This window comes from Mustela putorius, unplaced genomic scaffold (genome assembly GCF_011764305.1).
Source record: "Mustela putorius furo isolate JIRA1106 unplaced genomic scaffold, ASM1176430v1.1 tig00000585_pilon_pilon_pilon, whole genome shotgun sequence".
Classification (NCBI taxonomy): domain Eukaryota; kingdom Metazoa; phylum Chordata; class Mammalia; order Carnivora; family Mustelidae; genus Mustela; species Mustela putorius.
The window spans coordinates 7,709,340-7,735,260 of NW_025421424.1; the positions used below are offsets into that span (position 1 = coordinate 7,709,340).

At 36.5% G+C, this 25,921-nt stretch overlaps 2 protein-coding genes across 5 annotated transcripts in view; both read left to right on the forward strand.

Annotated features, from left to right (window-relative positions):
- The window catches only part of PTPN22 (protein tyrosine phosphatase non-receptor type 22), a 57,889-nt gene extending 45,747 nt beyond the window's left edge, over nucleotides 1-12,142 (forward strand). For all 4 annotated transcript variants that reach the window (XM_013044411.2, XM_013044412.2, XM_004769835.3 and 1 more), the window contains 5 exons: nucleotides 117-200; nucleotides 441-556; nucleotides 1,745-1,775; nucleotides 6,905-6,982; nucleotides 11,033-12,142. In XM_013044411.2, coding sequence (XP_012899865.1) covers nucleotides 117-200; nucleotides 441-556; nucleotides 1,745-1,775; nucleotides 6,905-6,982; nucleotides 11,033-11,097 — 374 coding nt within the window. In that variant the 3' untranslated portion in view covers nucleotides 11,098-12,142. The remainder of the gene's footprint in view (nucleotides 1-116; nucleotides 201-440; nucleotides 557-1,744; nucleotides 1,776-6,904; nucleotides 6,983-11,032) is intronic.
- Nucleotides 12,143-12,247: 105 nt separating this feature from the next.
- Nucleotides 12,248-25,921, forward strand: part of RSBN1 (round spermatid basic protein 1) — a 50,289-nt gene continuing 36,615 nt past the window's right edge. Inside the window, exons 1-2 of the mRNA XM_004769838.3 lie at nucleotides 12,248-13,805; nucleotides 25,021-25,694. Of these exons, the coding sequence (XP_004769895.2) occupies nucleotides 13,100-13,805; nucleotides 25,021-25,694 (1,380 nt within the window). The 5' untranslated portion in view covers nucleotides 12,248-13,099. The remainder of the gene's footprint in view (nucleotides 13,806-25,020; nucleotides 25,695-25,921) is intronic.

Here is a 25,921-nt window from a genome sequence, read left to right on the forward strand (position 1 = left end):
GTTAATATTGAAAAGTTGGAAACATTATACAACACCAAAAAGGAGTTTTGACTTCTAATATTTAATTGATGGATTTTTGTTTTGTTTTCTTTTGTTGTCTACTCTTCTTATCACAGATCTACATCAAGATCGTTCTTCTCCCTCCCCACCTCCACTCCCAGAAAGAACCCTGGAGTCCTTCATTCTTGCTGATGAAGAATGTAAGTGACTAGTATATTCCTCTCAAAAAAGCTATAAATATGAGACTGCTAAAAGATTAACAATAAAGTAGGACCTAAATGGTAAAGTATAAAGAATGATTAAAGAAGATAAAAATAGTACATTAAAAAAAACCATAATGTAAAAATAATGCATAAAAAGCCAAGCTAAGAATTACTGAATATATACCTATATATATCCCAAAGGCTTAAAAAGCTATGCATCAAATCATTTTTTTAAAGGTATGCAAGCTCAGCCTGTAAAGACTTATTCTACTAGCTGTCCTAATACCGTGGAAAATTCAACATCTTCAAAACAGATATTGAAGACTCCGGGAAAAGGTTTCACAAGGACTAAGGTAAAAAAGATGGGAGTTTTAAGAAATATACGAGAGTCTTCATTTCTGAAGGTGTTCCCACCCTTCACCCCTTCCCTGTTGCTAGAATCAAGATGGAAATTAGATTATTTATAAGAACAGCTGATTGGGAACAAGACTGTTAATCACTAGGTCAACTGATTAAATAAGTCATAAATCATAGTATATGCATATAGTGAAATACTATATAGTTTTAAAAGGAATAAGGATGCTCTCAGTGTACTTATTTATAATTTATTAACTTTTCCTTAAAGTTATATTTGTATTGTACATTATAAGGGACTCTGGAAGGATACATAAGAAATGAACAATAATGGTTATCTGTGGAGGAAGGGTCAGAAACTGGATAGATGGAGAACAAAGATGGGAGCATTTTGACTGTAATATTTTGAATTATAAATTACTGATTTATTTTAAAAATTTTAAATAAAAAATTTCCCTCCAAAAAGAATTTATTAAATATCTATTATATAGAAAACTACACTCCTGTTAGGTGTTAGAAGATAGAAATGTCCTAAAGGATATCTATGTGTCCTTGAAAAGAGAACAGTTAATCCATTGGAATCCAATGCCTATATGAGAAACAACATGAAGATATCAAAAAGAACAAAATACCGCAAAACAGATTAAAAACATACATGCTGAGGTATGTGAAGAAGAGAAATATGGGTCAGTTCCTGGAAGAGATAAGTTAGGGACTTCACTGTAAAGGAGGCAGAGTGGTTTTGCTGAAAAGGAGAGGGAAGTAGTATGGTAACAGTATGGAGTGGACCTTAGTAAATTTAGTTCAGAGTATGATTTTTAGAAGTTCTTGGCTAGAATGGGAATGGCTGGGTATCATAGCTATCTTCAGAAGCCACTGTGGTTTCTAGAATGGTCCTAATAAAGAAGAAACATAGGAACTCCTCTTTCTCTGATATTCTGATAGCACTCCTTCTAAATACATAGAGTGATTCTTATGTTGATGGGAAACAAATAGCAAGATAAAATCTAGTGGAGACTTTGCACTGAGTTAAAATGGCAAGATGGAAAAATAATTTTGTGCATTTGATGGCTATTTTTAGGGAAATTAATCCTTTCAACTGAAATCTGTATTTTTACTTGATGAAAGTATTTTGGATTTCATAGGAAAATAAGAAAAAACTGACATTTTCCTTTTCATTTTTGTAGAGTTTGAAAATTTTGAGAAATGTGAAAAAGAGTAAGTTTCTTTTTACTTGTTTTTTTAGAATACATATACACTTCCACAATTATGTAATTTTTCCTTATATAACCACTCTGTGAAAACATTAACAATATTATTCCTCTACAGAGCCTTGCTAGGGCACTCTGTGTCACAAGGCTCACTCCTGGGCCTTGTAGCATGTGAGGATCCACAGTGCTAATATTGGAAGCGGGTAAAGGGAAAGGGAGTTTGTGTTTAACAGACAGGAATAATATGATGTGTGCCACTTTCCACCCATCCTGAGATGCTGTCATACAAGTGTGTTATTTAAAATTCCTAGCAGTCTAACCTTGGATGTATTTTCTTTGAAAATAGTCACAGCAAAGCATATTGTGAAACAAATGTGTTGATTTAATGAAAGAAGCAAAGTATTGACACGTTTGCATTTTTGCCAAGTATTATTAGTAATAAAAGTCTGTTGCTTATTATTTTCACTATATTGTAATGAAAACAAAACCAAAAGACTCCTGAAACTGTGGGAAATTATCTCAGAAATCCTTATTTATAACTACAAAGTATATAAAACATAGTGATATACTTTTTATGAATTTGATCCACTTGATTAATCACCAAGGACCAAACAGTGATTTGGCATTATATTGGTGTTATAGGGAGGGACAAAGAGTGCTGAGAAAACACAATTTATGGTATTATCTATATAAGAAGGTTTATAGCTGAATCTTACCTGTTTCTGCTAAGTTTTCTCTTCACTATCCCATCAATAAACTTGTTCTAGCTTGCCTTTGTTGACACTACACCTGATCTTAGAAGTGAATGGATTTCTTACCTATGATCATAAAGTATGATTGGAAAATATACTCTTTCCTCTAAAGTGAGTCAAAAGGGAATTTAAACATTTCAGAGAAAACTGTAGTATAAAACAGGGGAAATAAAACAGCCTGAAGCAAAGAAGTGACTGACTTAATAGCTAGCCAGCTTGGTTTGAACAGCTTAGCTTATGAAACACCGTTTTCTTTCTCCTAAAAAAAGAGAAAGAGACTGGCTTTTTTTTTTTTTTTTAATATAGCCCCAACCCTATCTTGGGGATATCAAAGATACAGAAATTGCAGGTAAATTTAGGTTGGCATAGATTCAAGATGTGGGATGCTCAGAAATTCTGAGTCTTATTTCTATTTTTTTTAAAAAATATTTTATTTATTTATTTGACAGAGAGAGATCACAGTAGACAGAGAGGCAGGCAGAGAGAGAGAGAGGGAAGCAGGCTCCCTGCTGAGCAGAGAGCCCGATGTGGGACTCGATCCCAGGACCCTGAGATCATGACCCGAGCCGAAGGCAGAGGCTTTAACTCACTGAGCCACCCAGGCACCCTGAGTCTTATTTCTAAATAAGACTTCCCAGATCATTCTCTAGATCTAAACTAATTTCAATTTATCAGTTGCCTTCATCCTCTGGTCTTTTGTCCTTAAGTGAAGAATAATACCTGGCCCTCAAAATATCCTGAAGCTAAAAAAAAAAAAAAAAAAAAAAAAAATCCTGAAGCTTTAGATTTATCTGCCTGTACTTGGGTATGTCTCCTCTTACCCTTCCAGATGGTTCATGACTCCTGAAGTCCAGATGTTCTCCCTTTAGTCTGGATCTCTAACTTGTCTGTAGTTAAAGCTGGTCTTACTTTTAATAAAATGAGTGTTCTTGACCTGTGGTTTTAAGCTTGCATTTAAGCATAGTGTTAATCATTCATTGAATATTCATTGAGTGCCTACTGTGCATCCAGCATTTTGTAAGGCACTGGGTATATGATGGGAAACACAACAGGTATTAGACTATGCCTTTGTGGAACTTAAGTCTAGTGAGGGATTCAGATATTAAACAATTCACAGATACGAACATACCAAAACATGGTGATAAATGCTGTGTAGGAAACCAAGAGGGTAACTATGAGAGAGAATAACAAAGGGATTTTTTAAAAAAATTTATTTTTTTCAGCATAACAGTATTCATTGTTTTTGCACCACACCCAGTGCTCCATGCAATCCGTGCCCTCTCTCATACCGACCACCTGGTTCCCCCAACCTCCCATCCCCGGCCCCTTCAAAACCTTCAGATTGTATTTCAGAGTCCATAGTCTCTCATGGTTCACCTCCCCTTCCAATTTCCCTCAACTCCCTTCTCCTCTCCATCTCCCCTTGTCCTCCATGCTATTTGTTATGCTACAAAGGGATTTATTTTATTTTTTCAATTTTTAAAAAGATTTTATTTATTTATTTGCCAGAGAGAGAGAGAGAGAGTGTGTGTGCACAAGCAGGCAGAGTGGCAGGCAGAGGCAGAGAGAGAAACAGGGTCCATGCTGAGCAAGGAGCCTGATGAGGGACTCAATCCCAGACCCTAGGATCATGACCTGAGCCAAAGGCAGCAGCCTAACCCACTGAGCCACCCAGGTATCCCCAAAGGGATTTATTTTAGAAAGAGTGGTCTAGGAGGCCCTTTCTAAGTGATCATTAAACCTGAGACCTGAAGGAATAGCCAGTCAGGAGAAAAGTGGAGAGGAGCCCTCCAGATAGAGGGAACAGCATATGCAAACCCTCTGAGGTAGGAGTTCGGTGTATTGTAGGAACAGAAAGGAAGCCATCATAGCTGCATGTTATCAAGAGGGCAGAGCAGTAAAGTGTGGCTGACAAGATGGTGGAAGTGGGGGAGAAGGTAGTTAAATCTTTACAGGCCATGCTTAGTTTAGAATTTTTTCTAAGTGTAATGGGAAGTCACTGAAGAGCTTTAGGCAGAGATTTTACATGATCTGTTTTTAAAAAAGATCCTGCTATCTGCTGTGTGGAGAGTGAATTATAGGGTGACAAGAACTAAAGATATTGACCATGTTTTCTGATGCCTACTTTTGGTGGGAAACACTACTCAGGTATCCCTCAGTTGCAAGTGATAGAAAAACCAATGTAAGCTAGCTTAAGTGGAAAAGGGGGATTCATTGGCCTGTAACCAAGAGTTCAAATGATATAATCAGGACCTAATCTCATTCCGTATCTCCAGCTTTGTTTTACTCTGGTTTGCTCATTCATGAGGAGGCGTTTATCATGTGGTTTCAGGCTTATGATGGAAAAAATTAGCTCTTTCCTGGTTGCTCAAGGAACAGTCTGATGACTAGGGCTGATTGGGCCTGATTGTCTTGGTTTGATTCATTTGCCCATCCTTGAACCAATTTATTGCCAGTATATTCTGATTAAGCAGAGCGGTGTCATACTGTCATACTGTTAACTATTATTAAAATATTTAACAATTGTTATATATGGACACTGACCAATAAGAAATGAGGTTAGACCTAAATACCTGGTATGATTATGGCAATGCACCAACTGAAAATTAGGCCTATAGGTCAGTTCCTTGATCTAAGAGTAGAATCAACTTCACCAGACATAAGGGAGCTGAAAATTGGGGAGGGATGGTTTGCTAAAGGAAAACTCAAATTCTGTTATCAGAAGGAGGAGGAATTAATGCTGGGCAGGCTGCTTAAAAATATCTGTGACATAATATAGTTCTACTGGAGCTGCCACAGGAAAAAACCCAAGATATTTCATTAAGCGAGAAAAGCGAATTGTAGGATAATCAGTCTTATTTATATAATAACTTAACAAAACTAGGTACTCGCAAGTATATTAAGTTCAACCATATGGCACTGCCATTTTGAAGAAGAAACAAAAAAAGCAAACCAAACTGTGACAAGCCAATATGCAAAATAGCTGTTCCCTCTGATATATTTGCAAATTTTGTCCCCTGTGATAAAAGAACAACAAAAACAAAAAAAAACCCCACAACATGCCCTTTGGGCACAACTGTTTTCTTTCTGTCAGCTCACATGAAGTTTAGTGATGATTTTGATATGTCTTGAATTTCTCACCTTCACTTACTTATTCATGTCTCTATCCTGAGTCCCTAGCCCAAGGCTTGGCACATAATAGGCATTCAATAAATATATATTTTAATTGAATCTGATTGAAATTCAGTATGTACTCTAGTGATTCATATTCAAGTACCTTCATGAAGAGAGTTTTTTTTTCTTGAATCCTAGCATTAGGCATGTGTTTACAAACACAGATGCAGTCCCCATACTGCACACTCAAAATGCTGAAAGCCAAAAAAGGTGACTATTTAATAATTTCTCCCTAATCATATGTTCTTTTTATATAAAGTCTTATAGAAGGTTTATAAACCTGAAATCATCTTTTTTCACTGCTAAGTAGTGCATGCACAAAATATGGATGATGTTTTCACTGGACTGTTTTAAAAATTGGGCAGTAACTTTTACATGAATATCTTAAGGTGCTGGGAAGAGAAACATTTTTAAACCAACCTGTAAGTGGCTAAAATAGCAAAACAAAGCAATATAACAATGCTTTTGGGAGATTCTGGGCCTAACTAGAATCATCTATAATGGGAAAAATATAGGCTGGAAAGTGAAGAAAGATATTTAGGAGTAATGGATACTATAAGAAAAACCATAGGCGTGCCATGGATGAGCTAATGTGCAAAACAAATTATTTAAAACATGTTAAGAGTGATCAGAGTGCAGTGGCTCCTGGGTGGCTCATTTGGTTAGGCTTCTTCTTGATTTTGACTCAGGTCATGGTCTTAGGACTGTGGGATCCATCCTAAAGCTTGCTTAGAATTTTTCTCTCTCCCTCTGCCCCTCCTCCCTCCACCACTCCCCTGCATGGGCTTGTTCTTTCTCTCCTCTCTCTCTCTCTCAAAAAAAAAAAAAAAAAAAAAAAAAAAAAAAAAAAGTGATCAGAGTGCAAAGTAAAATGAAATAAAAAACCACAATGTGAATCCCCCAAGAAGTTGACTCAAAATGTAATGGATGTTATTTCTGAATACTCCAGTGATTTCTCTTTAGTGTTGGGCTTTACTAGACAATCTGTTTCCAAGGGGCAAAAAACCCTTAAAAAAATACCCACACCAAAATGAGATTATAGTGTTAACCCATTTGTAAGCATCTATATTTTGTTACATTATATAGTAATATGTTTATTTGGGAGTATTACTTTGGAGGAAAAGTTTAATTTCAAAATTATGTGGTCTGATAAACAGTAATTGGAGTCTGCCTTCATTTTTTCCCTTACATTGTTTTCTTTTGATTCTAGGTATCTGTAATTCTTCCCCACCAAACAAGTCTGCAGACTCTGTTCAGTCAAATTTCTCCAGCTCCTTTCTGAATTTTGGTATGTGTGTTATTTTCCAATAGAGTTAAAAAAATGTTTATCTCATAGTGTGTTACAACTTTAAGTATGATTCAAGGTTGATATTTAAGTCCTTATATTTATATCCTTTCCATGCAATTTATCTTTTTCATTTTTGACCTTAGTTACCTCTTAATAACTTACCTAGGACTGAAATGCCTAGCATAGCAGAAAATGAAGCTAGGTAATGAAATAACTCTGCTGGCATGTAGTAAATAAATGTTACTAGCCAAAGCCAAATGAAATTCTGAGATGCTATGATACTCCAGTTCATATCTAATCAAAGTTAAAAAATACACAAGTATGATAATAACAGTTGCTCTCTCTTATATTGCTCATTCTACATAGGAGCTGAAGCATAATTCTGATAGTTTAAAGGAACTGTTTGCCCCACTGCCCCTAATATTAACTTAAAATAATCTTATATTATTTTAGTCATCCTATTATTCTATGTGACATAAATTCATGATACTTTTTTAAAAAAATTTTTTTAATATTTTATTTATTTATTTGACAGGCAGAGATCACAAGCAGGCAGAGAGGCAGGCAGAGAGAGAGGAGGAAGCAGGCTCCCTGCTGAGCAGAGAGCCCGATGCGGGGCTCGATCCCAAGATCCTGGGATCATGACCTGAGCCGAAGGCAGAGGCTTAACCCACTGAGCCACCCAGGCGCCCCCATGATACTCTTTAATAGTATCACATATACTACAAATTTTTATATGAAGTATAGTAATTAATGTAGGCTATTATTACTAAAAACTATTACTGAAAAAGCAGAACCCATGAAATGGTCTGGGAGCCCCCTAAGGTTCCCTAGGACAAGACCTTGAAGGCAGTTGCTCTGTGGTCTTGTCCTTGTTCCTATGGTTAGAGTTGGGTTACTGCCATATCCAGATTACACGTGGCAAGAAAATGAGAGGAACATGTGTAAACGTGTAAAGGTGTGGCCTCCTCTTCTGGTCTTAGGGTACTGGCCTGGAAGTGGCAATATCATGTCATCTCACATTTCCTTGAAGAGAATTTGGGTATGTGCTACATCTAAATTGCAAGAGTGACTGTGAAATGTGATAATGCTAGGGAGGCAGTTGCTGAGATACAATTCTGTTCCTGAAGAACCAAGGAAAGATTTTGGTGGAAAGGTAGCAATCTCTGCCTCACCTGGATTATGGTCTCTATTCATTCCACCTTGGCCAAATTATTTAACTAGAATCTCGGGATGTTTCTTGAGCTTTAAAATGTTATTTGGATTATGATTACGTTAACTCTAAGGTTTAAAATGTTAGGGAAAAAAAGTTATTCTTATGAAATCATTTAGCTAAAAAATTCATATATTTTCATATAACTTATGAAAAAAGCACCAAACTTTGCCAGGAACACAAATGTTCCCTTGCTTCTTTTCTCTTAATCCATGATACCGCTTGAGTAATTCATGACCCATATAACTTCACAGCAGTCTGTAATCTAATATGAAGATAAAATATTACAGAGCTTCCTCCATATTATTTCTTCTCAAATATGCTTAGATTTGAATATTTACTTAATTAAAAGCACAACTTTTTCATTGGGTCTTTTTTAGAAAGGAAGCAACAGAAATTGCCGTAATATTTTACTTAAAAATATATCTAAATGTGAATTTTAAAATTTTGTGATTTATAAACATTTTTTATTTTTCCTGGATTGGCCTACATGAAAAACAGATAACTCACTATTGTTCTAATCTATTCAGAAATGATCAGTGAAAATGACTGAATGTGGATATCCCTTAAATTTCAGATACTTACTTCTTGTATATTATGTTCTTACTTCTATTCTCAGTCTACTTGGGTTATAGTCAAGCTATCTAGACTGAATAGATGAGTTTGTGACTATGTATATGAAACTATTTAACCTGAAATATTTTTCCTTCTGTTTTTTTTTTTCTCACTCAAAGAAGTAAAATGTACATGAGCGTGGCTGTGTGCTTCTCCCCCCAATATTTTTCATCATCACTACTATTAGTTTTCTTGATATTTAAGTTTTTATTTAAATTTCAGTTAACATACAGTGTAATTTTAGTTTCACTCGGAGAATTCAGTGGTTCTATTATTAAATTTAATATTACTAGGGTTCTTGTTTTTATATTCTTTTCTTCTCTTCCGTACTCTCCTTTTCTTCTAGTTTTGGTATAATATTTTTCTCGTTCTGATTGGAGCAACACTTAAGTAGTTACAATGAGCCAGACATTGTGCTGGATGCTTTAACAAATATCTCATTTGATCTTTTCCTCAGTTCTGTTCAAAGCTTTCATTGTTCAATTTGAGTGCCTAAAGTTGCTGTGTCAGAGTACCTTGAAAATATACCATCATCAAAGAAAAGTCCTATGTTGAAGGATAAAGAGATAATGTTATCAACCTGCAAATCTTTTTGAAAGGACCCAGAAATAGTTTTCATTTGTTGTGCAAAGTTTTCTTGTTTTCCTCCTTTTTTGGGGGGGGGGCAGAGGTAATTACTTAGTTTTTCAGGACAATACTTAAAAAAACAAACAATTCAGTTAAAAAAATGGGCAAAGGACTTGAATAGACATTTTTCTGAAAAGGACACATGCATGGCCAACAGGTAAGTGAAAAGATGCTTGATATCACTAATCATCAGGGAAATGCAAATCAAAACCACACCTGTCAGAATGGCCATTATCAAAAAGACAACAGACAAGTATTAGCTAGGCTGTGGAGAAGGAGAACTGTAAAACGCTGTTGTGAATGTAAATTGGTATAGCCATTATGGAAAACACAAGTTCCTGAAAACACGAAAAATAGAACTATCATATGATCCAGCAATCCTACTTCTGGGTATATATCTAAAGGAAATGAAATCATTACCTCAGAAGAGATATCTGCACCCCATGTTCATTGCACTGTTACTTAAAATAGACAAGACATGGAAACAACTAAGTCTCCACCTGACAGCTGAATGAAGAAAATATGTATATATACATTATGTGTGTGTGTGAATATTATTCAGTCTTAAAAAAGAAGGAAATCCTGTTGTTTGAGACAACATGGATGAATTTTGTGGGCATTACACCAAGATAAGTCAGCTAGAGAAACACAAATACTGTATGTTTTCAGTTATATGTAGAATCTAACAAAGCCAAACTCACAGAAATATAGAGTAGAATGGTGGCTGCCAGTGGCTATGGAGGGATGTTAGTCAAAGAGTGCAAACTTCCAGCTGTAAGATGAGTAAGTTCTGGGGGTCTAATGTACAGCATGATAATTATAACAGTACTGTATTATATACTTGAAAGTTTAGAGTAAATCCCAAATGTCATCACCACAGAAGAATGGTAATCTTATGAGGGAATGGAGGTGTTACTTAGTCTTAATGTGATAATCATTTCATAATATATATGTGTATCAAATCATCATGTTGTATACCTTAAGCTTACATATTTTATAGGTCAATAACATGTCAGTAAAACTGGGAAAAAAAGGATATTACAATTGACCCTTGAACAATATGGAAGACAGGGATGCCCCCGTGCCCCCATGTAGTTGACAATCCGCAAAAACTTAGAATCTCCCAGAACTTAACTCCTAATGGTAAGCTGTTGATCAGAAGTCTTATGTACAACATAAACAGTTGATTAACACATATTTTGTTTGCTATATATATATATATGTGTTCTATATATGCTAAAGAAATATATATATGCTAAGTAGATGCTAAAGAAAGAAAATGCTAAAGAAAATGCTGTTCAAGGGTCAACTGTATCTGCTGAATTACCAAAGGTTGTTATAACCAGGGTTCTTCACCTAATTATTACCATTATAAAATTTGTAAGTGTTCTACAAAATTAAAATGTTATTAATATTCCATTACCATTTAAGCATTAACTTAAGTACTATGCCTTTACAATCTATTATTAAAATAATCAAAGGTGTTCCCTAAATTTTTGAAAAAAAGTCCATGTACTTGCATATGTTATAATACACTCTAAAATCTAAGTATTTATTTCTATACAAAATATTTTTTATATTATTTCTGTTCTTAGGTTTTGCAAATCGTTTTTCAAAACCCAAAGGACCAAGAAAACCACCACCAACTTGGAATATTTAACACAACTTTGGAATATAGGCTGCAAGTACATCTGCAAATAAGAGTACTAAAATACTATTAGCTAAAATAAGGTTTCCATATTCATTTCAACAATGAAGATAATATGTGTTAATAGCAATATTAGAAAAGAATATTCAAATAAGTGCCAGAAACTTTACATTTTCATCTCATATTGGGCTGGAAACTGGAAATAAATTTGTCACTTGAGCTTATGTAGAGAACACTGTATCACTGTATGAGACACAGTTTTTGAATGGACTTATTTTTCATTTTGGAAGTTATTTTTATTCTACTTTTCTACACAAATATAAGTCTCAGAGTATTTTTTTTATAAACTTCAAAATGTTTTTAAGAATTGGATGTCAACTGAATGTTTACATTGCCAAAATTACTACAGAAAGTGTTTCACAAAATCTGACCTGTGCTTGTGGCAATGACTCTTCCTTGGGAATTATTTTTGCCTAAATGGAGTACATGTTGCACATCTTCCCAAAGATGGAAAACTAGAGAACTAGAATAATAAGAAGTTATGCTTAAGAGAATAAAATATGTAAATAAAATCATTTCTATATTTGGATATATCTACTAACAAGATGTTCAACTACATTTCTGATAAGTTTTAACCAGTTATTCAGTTACCAAGTCTAGAATAATCAGCAAAATAGCTATCTTTTGGTAGCATTTTTCATTTCGAAGGACCTGCATAAATACATGCGACTTATATCCAACCAATCAGAGGTTTAAGAAATTTTCCCTATGAATGTGGGTCTGCCTTAGTTTTAGAAAATCTGAGTTTTCAAATCTGATTTTATGTAACAAATAAGTCAATGGGTAATTAATGTTACAGAGGATTCCCGAGTTCTCCTAATGACTTTAACTTAGAAGTTTCTTTCTTTTAGAAACATGAAATACTTAAAACAGCATTTGTTCTTCAATACCTTTCGTTAGGAAGCCTCATGATAGGGCTAATTGGATGATATGTTAACCTATTTATTATAGCACAAAGTACACAATAGGTGCTGAATAAACTTTGTTTTAAAAACCAGCTTTAGTGTTTATTTAGCTGAATACTTCTCCAGGCACTAGTGGTGTTCCTGAGTACTTCATTGTAATCAATTACTCCCAAAGATCCTCATCAAGGACCAAACACGCGAACAGAATCTTAGGTAAAAATCTAAAATCTTGACGATGGAATTGTGAATGAATTTCCGGGCAGCAACCTTGGTGAACAGTGACGATTTTTGGAATGTTCTGTGGTAGACGCACTTCTCAAATTCATGCAACCCTATACTTGCGACTTGGGGGCGGGGAGAAACTTGTTTAAAAAAGCTTAAAAACAAGGTTTTCCTTCTAGAATTTTTTTCGTCACCGTGGGGATGGATTCGACATAAATGATGGCCGCTACCTCTCCAGGCTCGAAGGTGAGGTGCGGCGGCGCTCACCAGGCGTCCGGGCTGTTCTTGCACCTGCCTTTGCCAGCCTGGAGCTGTGCCCACGAAGAGGTTAAAACATGTCTTCACTGCGGCCCCATCCGATTCTAAACCCAAATCGCCCTCATTTTACGTATGATCAAGTTCCCCTTTCCTCTTCGGTACATCGCATGTCCAAAGATAAAAGGCCGCAGATTCTTCTACCTCACAAAGGTTATGAGAGGACTACGAAATATAAAAGTACCTATGGAGACCGCCGACTCTGTATGAAATGACGAAGCAGCACACGGACACGATAATGGGAACGCGCCGGCCGACTCTGAAAACCACTAACATTGTTTCGGCCGTTAAGGCGGTTGGCGGCAATTCTCCGCCCAGCAGCGGTTGCGTCGCCTCCCGAAGCGTGACTCGGCTCACGCTCTCTTTCCGCTCCTCCACTCCCAGAGTTAGGGACGCGGCGGGGGCCCAAGGGAACTACCGCTCCCATGAGGCTCTGCGCCGCCCAGGGTGTTTTACAATAGAGCTTGCTCGGAGAGGCCTGCGGAGAAGCGCAGGGAACGGCCGCTTCCGGCATGTTCAGCTCCGGAGGAAGAACCGCCGAGAAGTGGAGGGCGGGGGAGAGACTCCAATGCCCAGAGGGCCGTGCGCGGGCGGCGCTTGCGCGAAACGCGGACGGGGGGGCGGTCGGGCCATTTAAATGTGTGTTTGTGGGTGAAATGGCTGCGCAGGTCGGAGCAGTGCGCGTAGTACGGGCGGTGGCGGCGCAGGAAGAGCCGGACAAAGAAGGGAAGGAGAAACCTCATGTTGGGGTCTCGCCGCGGGGAGTGAAGCGGCAGCGCCGAGCGAGCAGTGGGGGGTCTCAGGAGAAGCGGGGGCGGCCGAGCCAGGACCCCCCTCTCGCTCCCCCTCACCGGCGGCGTCGCAGCCGCCAACATCCCGGGCCGCTGCCGCCAACGAATGCAGCCCCAACCGTCCCAGGCCCTGTTGAGCCTCTGCTCCTGCCGCCTCCGCCGCCACCTTCGCTGGCACCCGCCGGGCCCGCTGTCGCTGCCCCGCTCCCGGCCCCAGGCACCTCGGCCCTCTTCACCTTCTCTCCCTTGACGGTGAGCGCGGCCGGGCCCAAGCATAAGGGCCACAAGGAGCGGCACAAGCACCATCACCACCGCGGCTCCGATGGTGACCCCAGCTCCTGCGTTCCTGGCGATCTCAAGCACAAGGACAAGCAGGAAAACGGCGAGAGGACTGGAGGGGTGCCTCTGACCAAGGCCCCCAAGAGAGGTGAGAGCGGGCGAACTGCCCCGAGCTTGGGCTTTAGGTCTCTCTCAGTTCTGATATCCCGCCCCTTTAGCACTGAAAGACGCCAGACCCCGACTTACCTCCTGCTGCTCTACTCCCTTAAGCCCACTGGGGTGGACTCTGGATTTCAAACCGTTGACACAGCCTGACCTACTTGAGGCTTCTCATTTCGAGGCCGAGCTGTCAGTTGCTAACCCCCTTACCAGGCTATCCCTCCCCGCCCCCGCCCTTCACCCCGAGCCTCTACCAACGTTTGTTTTCAAATTCGCCAGGATTTCCGCGCCGCGCGGTCCTTGGCGTGGGATTAGTGGCTGGGGTATTAAAAAACTGTTTTTCTAAAGTAAAGACCTGTCGCTAAAATCCTTTCTTCTTGTTATCTTTGGTGGAAATCTTAACTGTTCACTCTCCCAGGCTCCAAAATATTCACGGGTATGCTGTGGGGCTTTAATGAGTTTGAATTCTTACAGAGGTTACTCGACTCACAGGTTGTTTTAGCTTCTGCAAGGTAAAAATATCGAACGTAGTTCGTAGTGTTTTTTTTTTTTTTTAAATCTGGAGGTGAAATAGTTTAAAATTTTTATGTTAAATCTTAATTCTGGGAAGACGATTGGGGAAGGTTTTCTCTCCCTTTTGATCCTAGGAAATAGGACTAACTATGACTGTGACGAGTGGGAAATGTGCAGTAAGTGAATAGTTAGAAGCAAGAATTCCAGTTGCAATTTATTCTTTCTGGCGCGCACACACACACACAAAAGGAATTTATTTGATTCCAGTAACCCTCACTAGAGTCAAAAATATTGAACTCAGAAAATATAGGTCTACCCAATTAAATGTGGGATCTAGAGAAATTAGATTTACCAAAATTGGTGTCTTCCTGTTCACAAGTACACGTAGCATTTATTTGTATTTTCTGTGGGGTGAGGGTAGGAATTTTGATCATACCGTGGATTTTTATATGATTTTACATAATTTTTAGTTCTGTTTCCTCAGGAAGATTTTAAGATATAAATATCTTAGTATTTCTTAGTATTGGGGCAGCTGAGTTATTACATGTTAATGAACAAAGCCTTTCAATCTAAAGTTTTGTGAGTCTTGGATTCCTTCCATATACTTGGTCTTGACTTAATCAGTTTTTTTGTGGTGCCACTTCCAAATAGTGCAGTTTGTTGCAAATAATTGCTCAATAAATACTTATTGAATTGAATGAAATCTTTCTTTCTTTGGTGGTATCCAGATGTTATTTTCAGGAATAAAACTTGTGCCAGTCTGATAGGACTGCCAGTTTCCACCACTAGTATGCAGTGATCTTGCTGTCTTCTATTTCCCGTCTTTTCATTCTTCTGTGTGTGTGTGTGTTTTAACCATATAGAGGTAGAGGGAATCTTAGAGATCAACTAATTCAGATTTATATTGTGGAAGAGGAAACCCAGGCCCAAAGTAGTGAAGAGACTTGTCTAATTAAGCCACAATTAGTACCAAGTACAAACTTTAAATGAATAATTGGTATAATAAGGAGTAGAACCCAGATCCTTGAATCCCAGTTCAAGCATTGTCCCCCAGTGGCTTGTAGTTCCTTTCTTTTTTTCATAGTATTTTTTTTCATGGTATTCAGTTACTTTTTCCCCTTCTTTGCTTACCCCTTTCCCATGCCTTGGGATCAGAATGGCAGTAGTCAGCTCCATCAAAAACTTCTGACCTTGCCCCTTTTTAAGGTGGGATAGGGGCAGTTAAACGTATAATAAACAACAGTGTGCTTCTTCTCTGAGGATTGCACAGGCCCCGTGTTCTTTAAAAAACAAACAAACAAACACAAATCTTTAACTCAGTGCTGTCTGACAGAACTTTCTCCGTGATGGAAATGTTCTATATCTGTGCTGTCCAATATGGGAGCATCAGTCATATGTGGCCCTTGAAATAAGTCTTGAAGACTTAAATGGGGCCGGTGTAGCTGAGGAACTGAATTTTTAATTTTATTTAATTCTAGTTTCTTTTGACTAGTAGCTACCATATACGACAACACAGCTTGAAGCATCTGTAGTGTGCCAATACTTGAAGAAGTAGGTTAAGATCTGGTAATTTCAACATCTTACCTTTTTTCCTGTTAATTGAAATACAGTAACATAAAATGTTATATTAGTTTCAGGTATGCAGCATAACAATTTGATATTTGTATGTATTGTAGAAGGATTACAAGTCTAGTTTTAAACATTTTAAGTTTTGAGTGAGGGTCTGTTGCATTATGTATTCTGTAGGAAAAAGGCTCCCTGGCCTTATACATGGGGGAGAAACTGTATATATAGCCTTCTAAGTACATGACATAGACTGGTATTTTAAAACTTCTGAGAACCCTGTAGAAAACAAACTGGCTTAACCTTGTTTAATCCAGGCTTTTGCACCCACTTTGATGGCTATCTTTACTTTTTTCGCTGAACATCTTTATACTTGTTACAGTGGTGTGCAGGAGGTATACCTCTGGAGTCAATTTAAGTTGAACTTATGGCTTTACTGCTTACTGTTTGATCATGGGCAAACTACTTTAACCACTTTCTGCTTCAGTTTTCCTGTCTGTATAATGGGATTGGAGTATTTGTTTTACAAGTTTATTATGTGGATTAAATGGGGCAGTATGTGGAAAGTACTTAAAACAGTGGCTGGTATGAGGCACTTTCAGAACTGCCTTTTGTTATTTTATCAAGCTTTGCCCTTGAAACAACTCTAACATTAATAAGGAGAATGGCTAGATCCTTGTTATTTAGAGTTATGTCTTCCCTCCCTTATCCTAAGATTTTCAGAAAGTATTTTAACTTTTTATTTAGAGATAATTACGTACTCACAGGAAATTGCAAGAACAGTCCAGAGAAGTTTTTACCCTTCATTTGTTTTTCCCAGTGGATACTTCTTACATAACTATTGTATAATACCAACACCAGGAAATCGACATTGGTACAATGGTGTGTATTTAATTCTGTGCCTTTTATCACCTGTAGATTAATTTAACCACCACTGCAATCAAGGTCCACAACTGTTCATCACCACAAAGATGCCCTTGTGCTAAACCCTTGAAAGTCTTAGGTACCAACTATATCTCCCCACCTTCCTTAACCTCTAGCAACCACCAATCTGTTCTACAACTGTATATCATTTTGAGAATGTTATAGATGGAATAATATAGTATGTGATCTTTTGAGGCTTTTTTTTCACTCAGCATGATACCCTTGAGATCCGTTCAAGTTGTATATATCGATAGCTCACTCCTTTTTTATTGCTGAGTAGTATTCTGTGGTAGAGATGTACCACAGTTTAACCATTCACCTACTGAATGATGTTTTGGTTCTTCCCAGTTTGGTTGTTCTCTGAACGTTCATGTTCAGGTCTTTGTGTGGATGTAAATTTTCCTTTATTTCTCTGGGAATGCAATTGCTGGGTCATAGAAATGTATGTTTAGGTGTTGTTATTTATTTATTTTTTTAAGTTATTACCAAACTATTTTCTAAAATGTCTGCACAATTTTACATTCCCACCAGCAATGTATAAGATTTTCACTTTCTCCACATCCTTGCCAGTATCTGGTATTGTTAACTCTTTTTTTTATTTTATGTGTTCTGATGTGTAATAAGTATTACCACTCATGGACTTAAGTTGCATTTCCCTAGTGGCTAGTGAAATTTAACATCTTTATTTTGACCATCATTTGCTGGCCATGTATCAATAAACTGTCTCTTTTTTATGTCTAATGCCCATTTTCTAATTGAATTGTTTGTCCTTTTTTTTTTTTTTTTTTTTACTGTTGAGTTTTGAGAATTCTTTGTATATTACATATATGGGTCCTTTGTCAGATATATTGCTTGCAAATATTTCCTCTCACTTTTGTTGCTTGTCTTTCTCTCCTCTAATGTGCTCTTTCACAGAGCAAAAGTTGTAAATTTTGTTGAGGTCTAATTTCTTCTTTCTTTTTTCTTTTATGGATCATACTTTTGGTGTCAAATCTAAGGTCTTAAGGCTTGGATCCCAAAGATTTTCATGTATTTTTTTCCTTAAAGTATTATAATGGTAACTTTTTTACATTCGAATCTCTGATTCGTTTGAGTTCTTTGTGTAAGGTGTGAGGTGTTCGGGTTGAGGTTCATGTTTCCAGTATTTCCAGTGCCTTTGTTGAAAAAAGACACTTCTTCCTCCATTGGATTACTTCTATATATTTGTTAAAAAATCAGTTCCACTGCCTGTTTTTGTATGACGTGTCAGATAAGGATCTTTACATTTTAAATGGTTGAAGAAAACCTCATGACGTATGAATATCATAAGAAATTTAAATTTGGTGACCAGAAATAAATTGGAACACCACTCCACTCATTCAAATGTATTATCTGTTAGTTTTCACACTAGAACAATAGAGTAGTTGAGATAGACCATGTGGGCTGCTAAGCTTACTACTATCTGGCTCTTTATAGAAAAAGTTTGCCAATCTCTGAGATCATTCTGCTGAAAGATATGTTCCTTCCCACCAGCCCAACTGTACTCAGTCCAATTTCATGTATTAGTTAATCATAGATTTCAGATTCCAGGTGTTTGGAGTTGCTCAAAAATAGTTTAAACAATGATTTCTCATCTCTAAAATGGGAACTAAAGTGAGTTTTGAAGAGGTGAAGTGACATGCTTAAGATTTTCTAGTTAGTAAGTGATAGAACTGAATTTAGGACCCAATTTTTTTGACTTGTCTATTTTGCTCTTCATTTTTCACTTAAGCATACTTGGATTTTTAACTAAATAAGGAGATACTAAAATATTTTTTATTTCTTGTAAGTAACGGGCTTGAGTCTTAAACCTATAGTTAGCTGTGTATTTTGAAATCTTAATTTTTTTCTCTCCCATTTTTGCTCATAAAAAGCATAGAACATATTTTGCTCAAAAATTACTTTTAATTCTTATTAAGTAAATTTACGGCTTTAGTAATATTTTAAGATTTTGTAGAAAAAAGGAAAGGGAGGGTACCCAATCCCCCTAGCTCTTTTCTCTAGTGTCATTTAGTAACAGTATATACTCTTTTGTATTCACTTGTGAATCAGTCTTCCTTTCTCACATTTTTTCATCTTTGACCAACTGTCTACTTTCTGTCACAGGTAGTATCCCCAAATAAGACAACTAACTGTAATTTTCTGTGATGTCAGAAAGCTATTGGCAGGAATTTAAAATCCAAATCCTATTTGGTGGTAGGAGTGAGGAATTATTTGGGATTATACAGAGAACTCAAATAAACAAATCCTCTCATTTATCAGAGCAGCAACTTTAGGGACAGATACTTTCGTTTAACTTTAGGGTATGAAATTTTTGCATAACAAATACCATCTTTGTGATCGTGCAGAGTTACCATGTAATGGGCATTCAGTAAAATATTTGTTGAATGAAGTAATGCTCCTTTTATTGGAAATGGGTCCTCCTCCTGCTTCTCAAGTCCATTAATTGTAACCAGGTAACTTCAGTTGATTATTTCACAGGAGTGTTGCAGAGAGTTGATAGAGAAGGGCAAAATGGAAGAGTGTAGTATAATAGTGTATGTGAAGAGTTTGAGTTTGGGAATCTGACAAGGTGAACGTTTGAAAATTGGTTCTCACATACTAGTTTTGTGGCCTACGATAAGTAACCTATCTTAAGGCAAGCTGTTTTCTTCTCTGTAAAATGGACTTATGTATCTTCTTCACCGGTTTGTTTGAGGATTAAAATGAGATAGCATATATGATTCCTAGTAGACCTTTCTTGAGTAATGATTTTCTTCCCTCTTTCAGAGATTTTTTTTCCTTTTTGTGGGATTCTCTTGTAGTATACTACATTGTATTCTATGTCCAGTAATTTCTATCTCTAGTTTTGATATCTCAGAGTTATTGCCAGTATTTCAAGGAATGCATTAAATATTATTGTGAAAATGATAATGAGGATGGGGAGCACTTATTTTGTGTTCAGTACTGTGATGAGGCCCTTATATTTATTGTATTATTATTTTTTAAAATATGGTTTTTTAAAGGATTTATTTATTTATTTATTTGACAGAGAGAGAGAGAGAGATCAAAAGTAGGCAGAGAGGCAGGCAGAGAGAGAGAGAGAGGAGGAAGCAGGCTCCCTGCTGAGCAGAGAGCCCGATGCGGGACTCGATCCCAGGACCCTGAGATCATGACCCAAGCCGAAGGCAGCGGCTTAACCCACTGAGCCACCCAGGCGCCCTATTTATTGTATTATTTAATCCTTACAAGAGCTCTGTGAGGTAGATACTAGAATTAACATCTTAAGATAAGAAAATGGAAGTTTAAAGAGATTAATGAGTGTTCCGGGAGACCTTAAGCAGTATGTTCTAGGGCTGGGACATTAAGCTAGGTCTCTCTAACTGTGAAGCACCTGGTGGTGTAGCACTCTCTACTGCCTCTACAATCCATCTATTTTGGGGTAATAGTAGTTAACATATATTGAGTATTTTTTATATTCTAGGACTATGTTAAGTGCTTTATGTGCTTTGTTTACTCTGCTCACTGATTTTATGAGGTACTGTTAATTCCCCCGTTTTACCAATGAGGAACAAGGTACAAAGAAATAAAGTTGCAAAAGGTAATCTTAGGGGAGGAAATACTAGGACAGGGATTCAAATTCAGCCAGCCATGCTTAAACGTGTTATGGAGGGTTGGGAGATTAAGGCAGTGTTATAAACATACAGTGAGCTTTTTAGTCAGATTTTTATATGGAATGGGAAAGATACCCAGTAAGACTAAAAAATTTATTTTCAGAAAACAACTTTAGCCCTTTTCTTTAATATGATTACAAAAATATAAAACATTGTACTTGCTTTGATATGTATCCACCATGCTTTTTAAGAATTGAGGATATTACATTTCTTTCAGTTCTAAGTTACAATTCAACTGTGAGAATGATGGTAAGAATTTAAGTTTTGTGATAGAAGCAGCTAATTTTTTTGCATTAATGAGAACTTTCAGTAGTGATATAAATAAATGATGCTATTTGATAGTTGATTATATTTGCACATGTGAGGATTTTATTTTTATTTTGGTTTCAGGTGTAGAATTTATCTTTTTTTTTTTTTTAAGATTTTATTTATTTGACAGAGAGAGATCACAAGTAGGCAGAGAGGCAGGCAGAGAGAGAGGAAGGGAAGCAGGCCCCCTGCCGAGCAGAGAGCCCGATGCAGGACTCGATCGACTCGATCCCAGGACCCTGAGATCATGACCCGAGCCGAAGGCAGCGGCTCAACCCACTGAGCCACCCAGGCGCCCTCAGGTGTAGAATTTAGTGATTCCTCACTACCATAGGACATCCAGGGCTCATCATAACAAGTGCCCTCCTTAATACCCGTCACCCATTTAGCCCAACCCTCAACCCTCAGTTTGTTCTCTATCATTAAGTCTCATGGTTTGCTTCCCTTTTTTTTTTTTTTTTTTTTTTACTTTCCCGTGTGTTCATCTGTTTTGTTCCTAAATTCCACATGAGTGAAATCATATGGTATGTCTTTCCCTGATTGATTTACTTTACTTAGCATGGTAGACTCTAGCTGCATCCACATCACTGCAAATGGCAAGATTTCATTCTTTTTGATGGCTGAGTAATAATATTCCATTGTGTGTGTGTGTGTGTTTGTGTGTCTACACACCACATTTTCTTTATCCATTCATGACTCAATCAGTGGACACTTGGGCTCTGAGGAGGATTTAATTGATAGTGTCATGCATTAATTTAGATACAGTTAGAATGACTTTTTTTTTTTTTTTAAAGACAGTTAAATATATCTTCCTCTGTAGACTTACATACTTCTCTTTATGCTTGCTCTCACAGTTTGGTATGTGAGAGCTTTCCTTAATCACAGATGTGGTTTGGCTTTTTTTCTGTAAAAGAACTCATGTCAATAAAATTTAGCTTTTGCACTGTAGGGAAATATTCAAAATGTTACTTCCTGATTATGTTCTCTGTGGGAAAGCTAAAACAGCCAATCAGGAATGGAAAGATTGCGAAAACTTTAGACACTTTTTTTTTTGAGATATAATTGACATATAACATTGTGTAAGGTATACAATGGACTGATTTGATACATTTATATTGCAAAGACATTGACTTTTAATTAATGTTTTTATTTTTATTTTTTTAAGATTTTATTTATTTGAGAGAGAGAAAATGGTGGGGGGTAGAGGGAGAAACAGACTCCCTTCTGACCAGGGAGCCCAACATGGACCCCATCCCAGGACCCTGAGATAAAACCTGAGCCTAAGGCAGATGCTAATGACTGAGTCACCCAGGCACCCTGATTAATGTTTTTAATTCAAGGCAAGGCAACGTTGATATTCTCATAGTGCAAGAAGGGCTAACATATTGTAATGACCTGTAACAACTTTGAATATGTATGCCACTTTAAATTAGTTGTCATCATAATAACTCAAAGGTAAATTTTGTTTATTCATTGAAATTCATAAGCTGGTATGACACAAAGTACTCTAAAATTTCTCTATAAACAAAGGTGAGCTCTCTATATCAGCCTTAGATAAGAATCAAAATTAGAAAAACAGAATTAGTGAGGAGATAGATTGACATTTATTTCATATTTTAAATTTCTATTATGTTGAAATATGAGATTACAATCAATTTAAGTTCCTTTCATTTCCTTGTATCGTGGTTTTTCTGATGGGCCCGTGTTGGATTATTTGATTGGATGATTCTCATATAAATGAGTGTGGAATAAAACCCACAGAGACTTGGCCATGTTAGAAATACCATTGGTAAGCCGATAGTAATATATAAAATGTGTTACAATCAAGGCAGCTCCTTCTTGGTGTTAATTTCAGTGGCAGATCTAGGTCACAATTCATCTTCTGCATACCAAATACCTCCTCTGAAGCTTAAAATAACAGATCTATTCAGAGATAGTTTCTTTTTTTTTTCCTGTGAAAATGCTAAAACATTTAGCAGAGGGTAATTAGATGACTTTTAAAATTGGTCTAACCTTTGTTATTTAATAGCATTAACATTTAGTTGCTTGGGAGAATTGCCTAAATTACCAATTTTTAACATGGGAAATGCATTTAATTTTATTTGGTAAGAAATAAATGACTGTTATAAGTGTTTTAACAAAATCTCAATGATTTAGTTGTATATAGAATAAAAGATGGACTGCTTTTTTCTCTTTCCAGTTTAAGCAATCCGATTACATGTATATTTTGCTATATGGTCTCAGTTGAATCACAAGTGATGTTTGCAAATGAAGGGTTTTCTTTTTGTTTAAAAGTGGATATTAAACAGAATGGAAGTCATTTGGTATCTGTATACTTTAAAGTCTCTGACTTATACTTTTAAATATTTTCTTTAGAAATTTTTCATAACTTGCAATATTTAGTGATTTGAAATGATTTTTTATAGAGTACTGTATCTATTATGTTTGCATATTATACCACATAAATTATTTACTGTAAATTTTACTGAATTTGTTATTCCCAGGTGTAGTCATAGGATCAATTGTAGTGTCTTTCTTAACACTGAATTACTTGAATGATGTCAGAAATACTGTTATTGGGGGGAAAATTTCAGTAAATACCACACTGAACTTGAAAGGTTGTTCAGGATATACCTGATATTTATTCCTAAATATTTCTTGCTAGATATGTTTTTGAACCAGTAAATAAAAATGTTATTCTACTTTGGGTTTGTAAATACATGATAATCCCTTAAAAATTAAAAATAAATTTTTATTTATAAAAGTAATATGTATTTATTGTAGAAAATTAGAAAATACAGATAAGCAAAAAAGAAAATATCTAGTTATTTATAATCCTACCACCCTAGATAACTACCATTAACACTTTGATATGTATTTCTTCAGGTACTTTCCTGTGTAATACATATACAAAACATGTGTAGATCAGTCAGACTTTTTCCTCTCTTTAGGTCCTTTGCTTCTCCCTGGAATATTTTTCCCTAGAAAACATGCCTGGCTTGTCTTAATATTTAGGGCTCAGCCTTAAAGTTACCTCCCAAAGAGAGGTTTCCTCAGCATCTAAAGTAGCTTACTGATGCTTTGCTTTTCTTGTTAAACTAGATTATAAAATCCAAGAGAATGAGGATTATGTCTGTCTGAGCATCATATCCCTAGTGCCCAGAAATGTCCCTGGTATTTAGTGGGTACTTAATAAATGTTTGAGTGCTTAATGTTACAAACATGGGATCATATTATAAACACATTAGATGCGGAAAGAAAGGTAAGATCTATATTTCTGACCTTAGATTGCTTACAGTCTAGAGGAAAGGTAAAAAATTAGATTTGTGATAACATAGAATATTAAGTTTTGTGATAGGCCAGTACAGTGCTAAGGAAGCACGGGGTGGGAAAGCTATCTAAACTGGGTAGGAATGAATTGTTAGAGAATGCTTCCTGGAAGATTGGCAGTGTAAGCATTTTATAACCTTGTAATTCATTAGTTCTTTTCATTTGTAATATAACTTGTAATGGCTGGGTGGTATTTTGTCAGTATGTAAGTACCAGAATGTAATCAACATCCTGTTACTTAGGATAGACATTTAAGGGGGAGTTCCTGAATTTAACTGTCATGGATATTTTTGTGTATCTTCAGTTATTTTCTGAGGTAATTTTTACTTGGGAGTGGAATTTCTAGGTCTGATAATTTAAAATATTTTCAAGGCTTTTGATGTACATATCCATTTTGGTGGGTGCCAAATTGCCCTCTGTGGAATTTGTACCAATTTATAGTTCCAACAACAGTATACGAGAAGGCCAAAAAAGAAAAATCATGCTAATTTGGTAGGCAGAATCGTGTCTTACAGCTTAATTTGCTGTTGTTTGATTTAGCTGTATGCATTATAGCAAAATATGATAAGCTTCAGTTTAGATTTTACGGTGGTTACTGAACAAATATTCCATACAGGATGGCAGAAATGGACTTACTTGGATATTTCCTTTACTTTGTTATTGTATTAAATTACATGCTTACATATTCATTGTCTACTTTTTAGCATAGTTTTCAGCCCCGAATATTACTGTATTTTAAGATTTTTATCTCAGTCATTTTATAAACATGTAAGTTGTCATGGCAAATTCAGAGAAACTGAGAATAGGCCATTTAATTTGAGGTCAAGTACCGTAAGAAGTTTCTATGTTGACACTAGGCCTAGCAACTAACTTCTTTTTAATTATTGTGGCCAGAAACACCAGATGAAAATGGTAAAACCCAGAGAGCTGATGATTTTGTCTTGAAGAAAATAAAGAAGAAAAAGAAAAAGAAACACCGAGAAGATATGCGAGGAAGACGCCTTAAAATGTACAATAAGGAAGTACAAACCGTCTGTGCTGGCCTGACCCGCATCAGTAAGGAAATCCTCACCCAAGGACAAATAAATAGCACTTCAGGAGTTAATAAGGAGTCCTTCAGGTATCTGAAAGATGAACAGCTGTGCCGATTAAATTTGGGCATGCAAGAATATCGGGTACCCCAGGGAGTACAAACACCTTTTATGACTCACCAGGAACATTCTATTCGTAGAAATTTCTTAAAAACAGGTACTAAATTTAGCAACTTTATTCATGAGGAACACCAGTCCAATGGTGGTGCACTTGTCCTTCATGCTTACATGGATGAACTCTCATTTTTGTCTCCAATGGAGATGGAGAGATTTTCCGAGGAGTTTCTTGCTTTGACATTCAGTGAAAATGAGAAAAATGCTGCTTACTATGCTTTAGCAATAGTGCATGGAGCGGCTGCTTATCTCCCAGACTTCTTGGACTACTTTGCTTTTAATTTTCCCAACACTCCTGTGAAAATGGAGATTCTGGGCAAGAAAGATATTGAAACAACCACCATTTCAAATTTTCACACTCAGGTAAGATAAAATCATTGTTAAATTGTTACGTAAATATAGTTTCTTGACAGTATTAACCTCATTCTGTTTCATTTGCACATACCAGCACATTTTTTGATAAAAACTCATGGTAAACATGATTCAAATCATTAGTTTATTGCTCTAGTTGAAATATCTTAATTGCTGCAGTTCTTTGGGATGTAACTTGTTACTTTGCTTGGTCTAAGAAACGCTTTATACATGTTAGA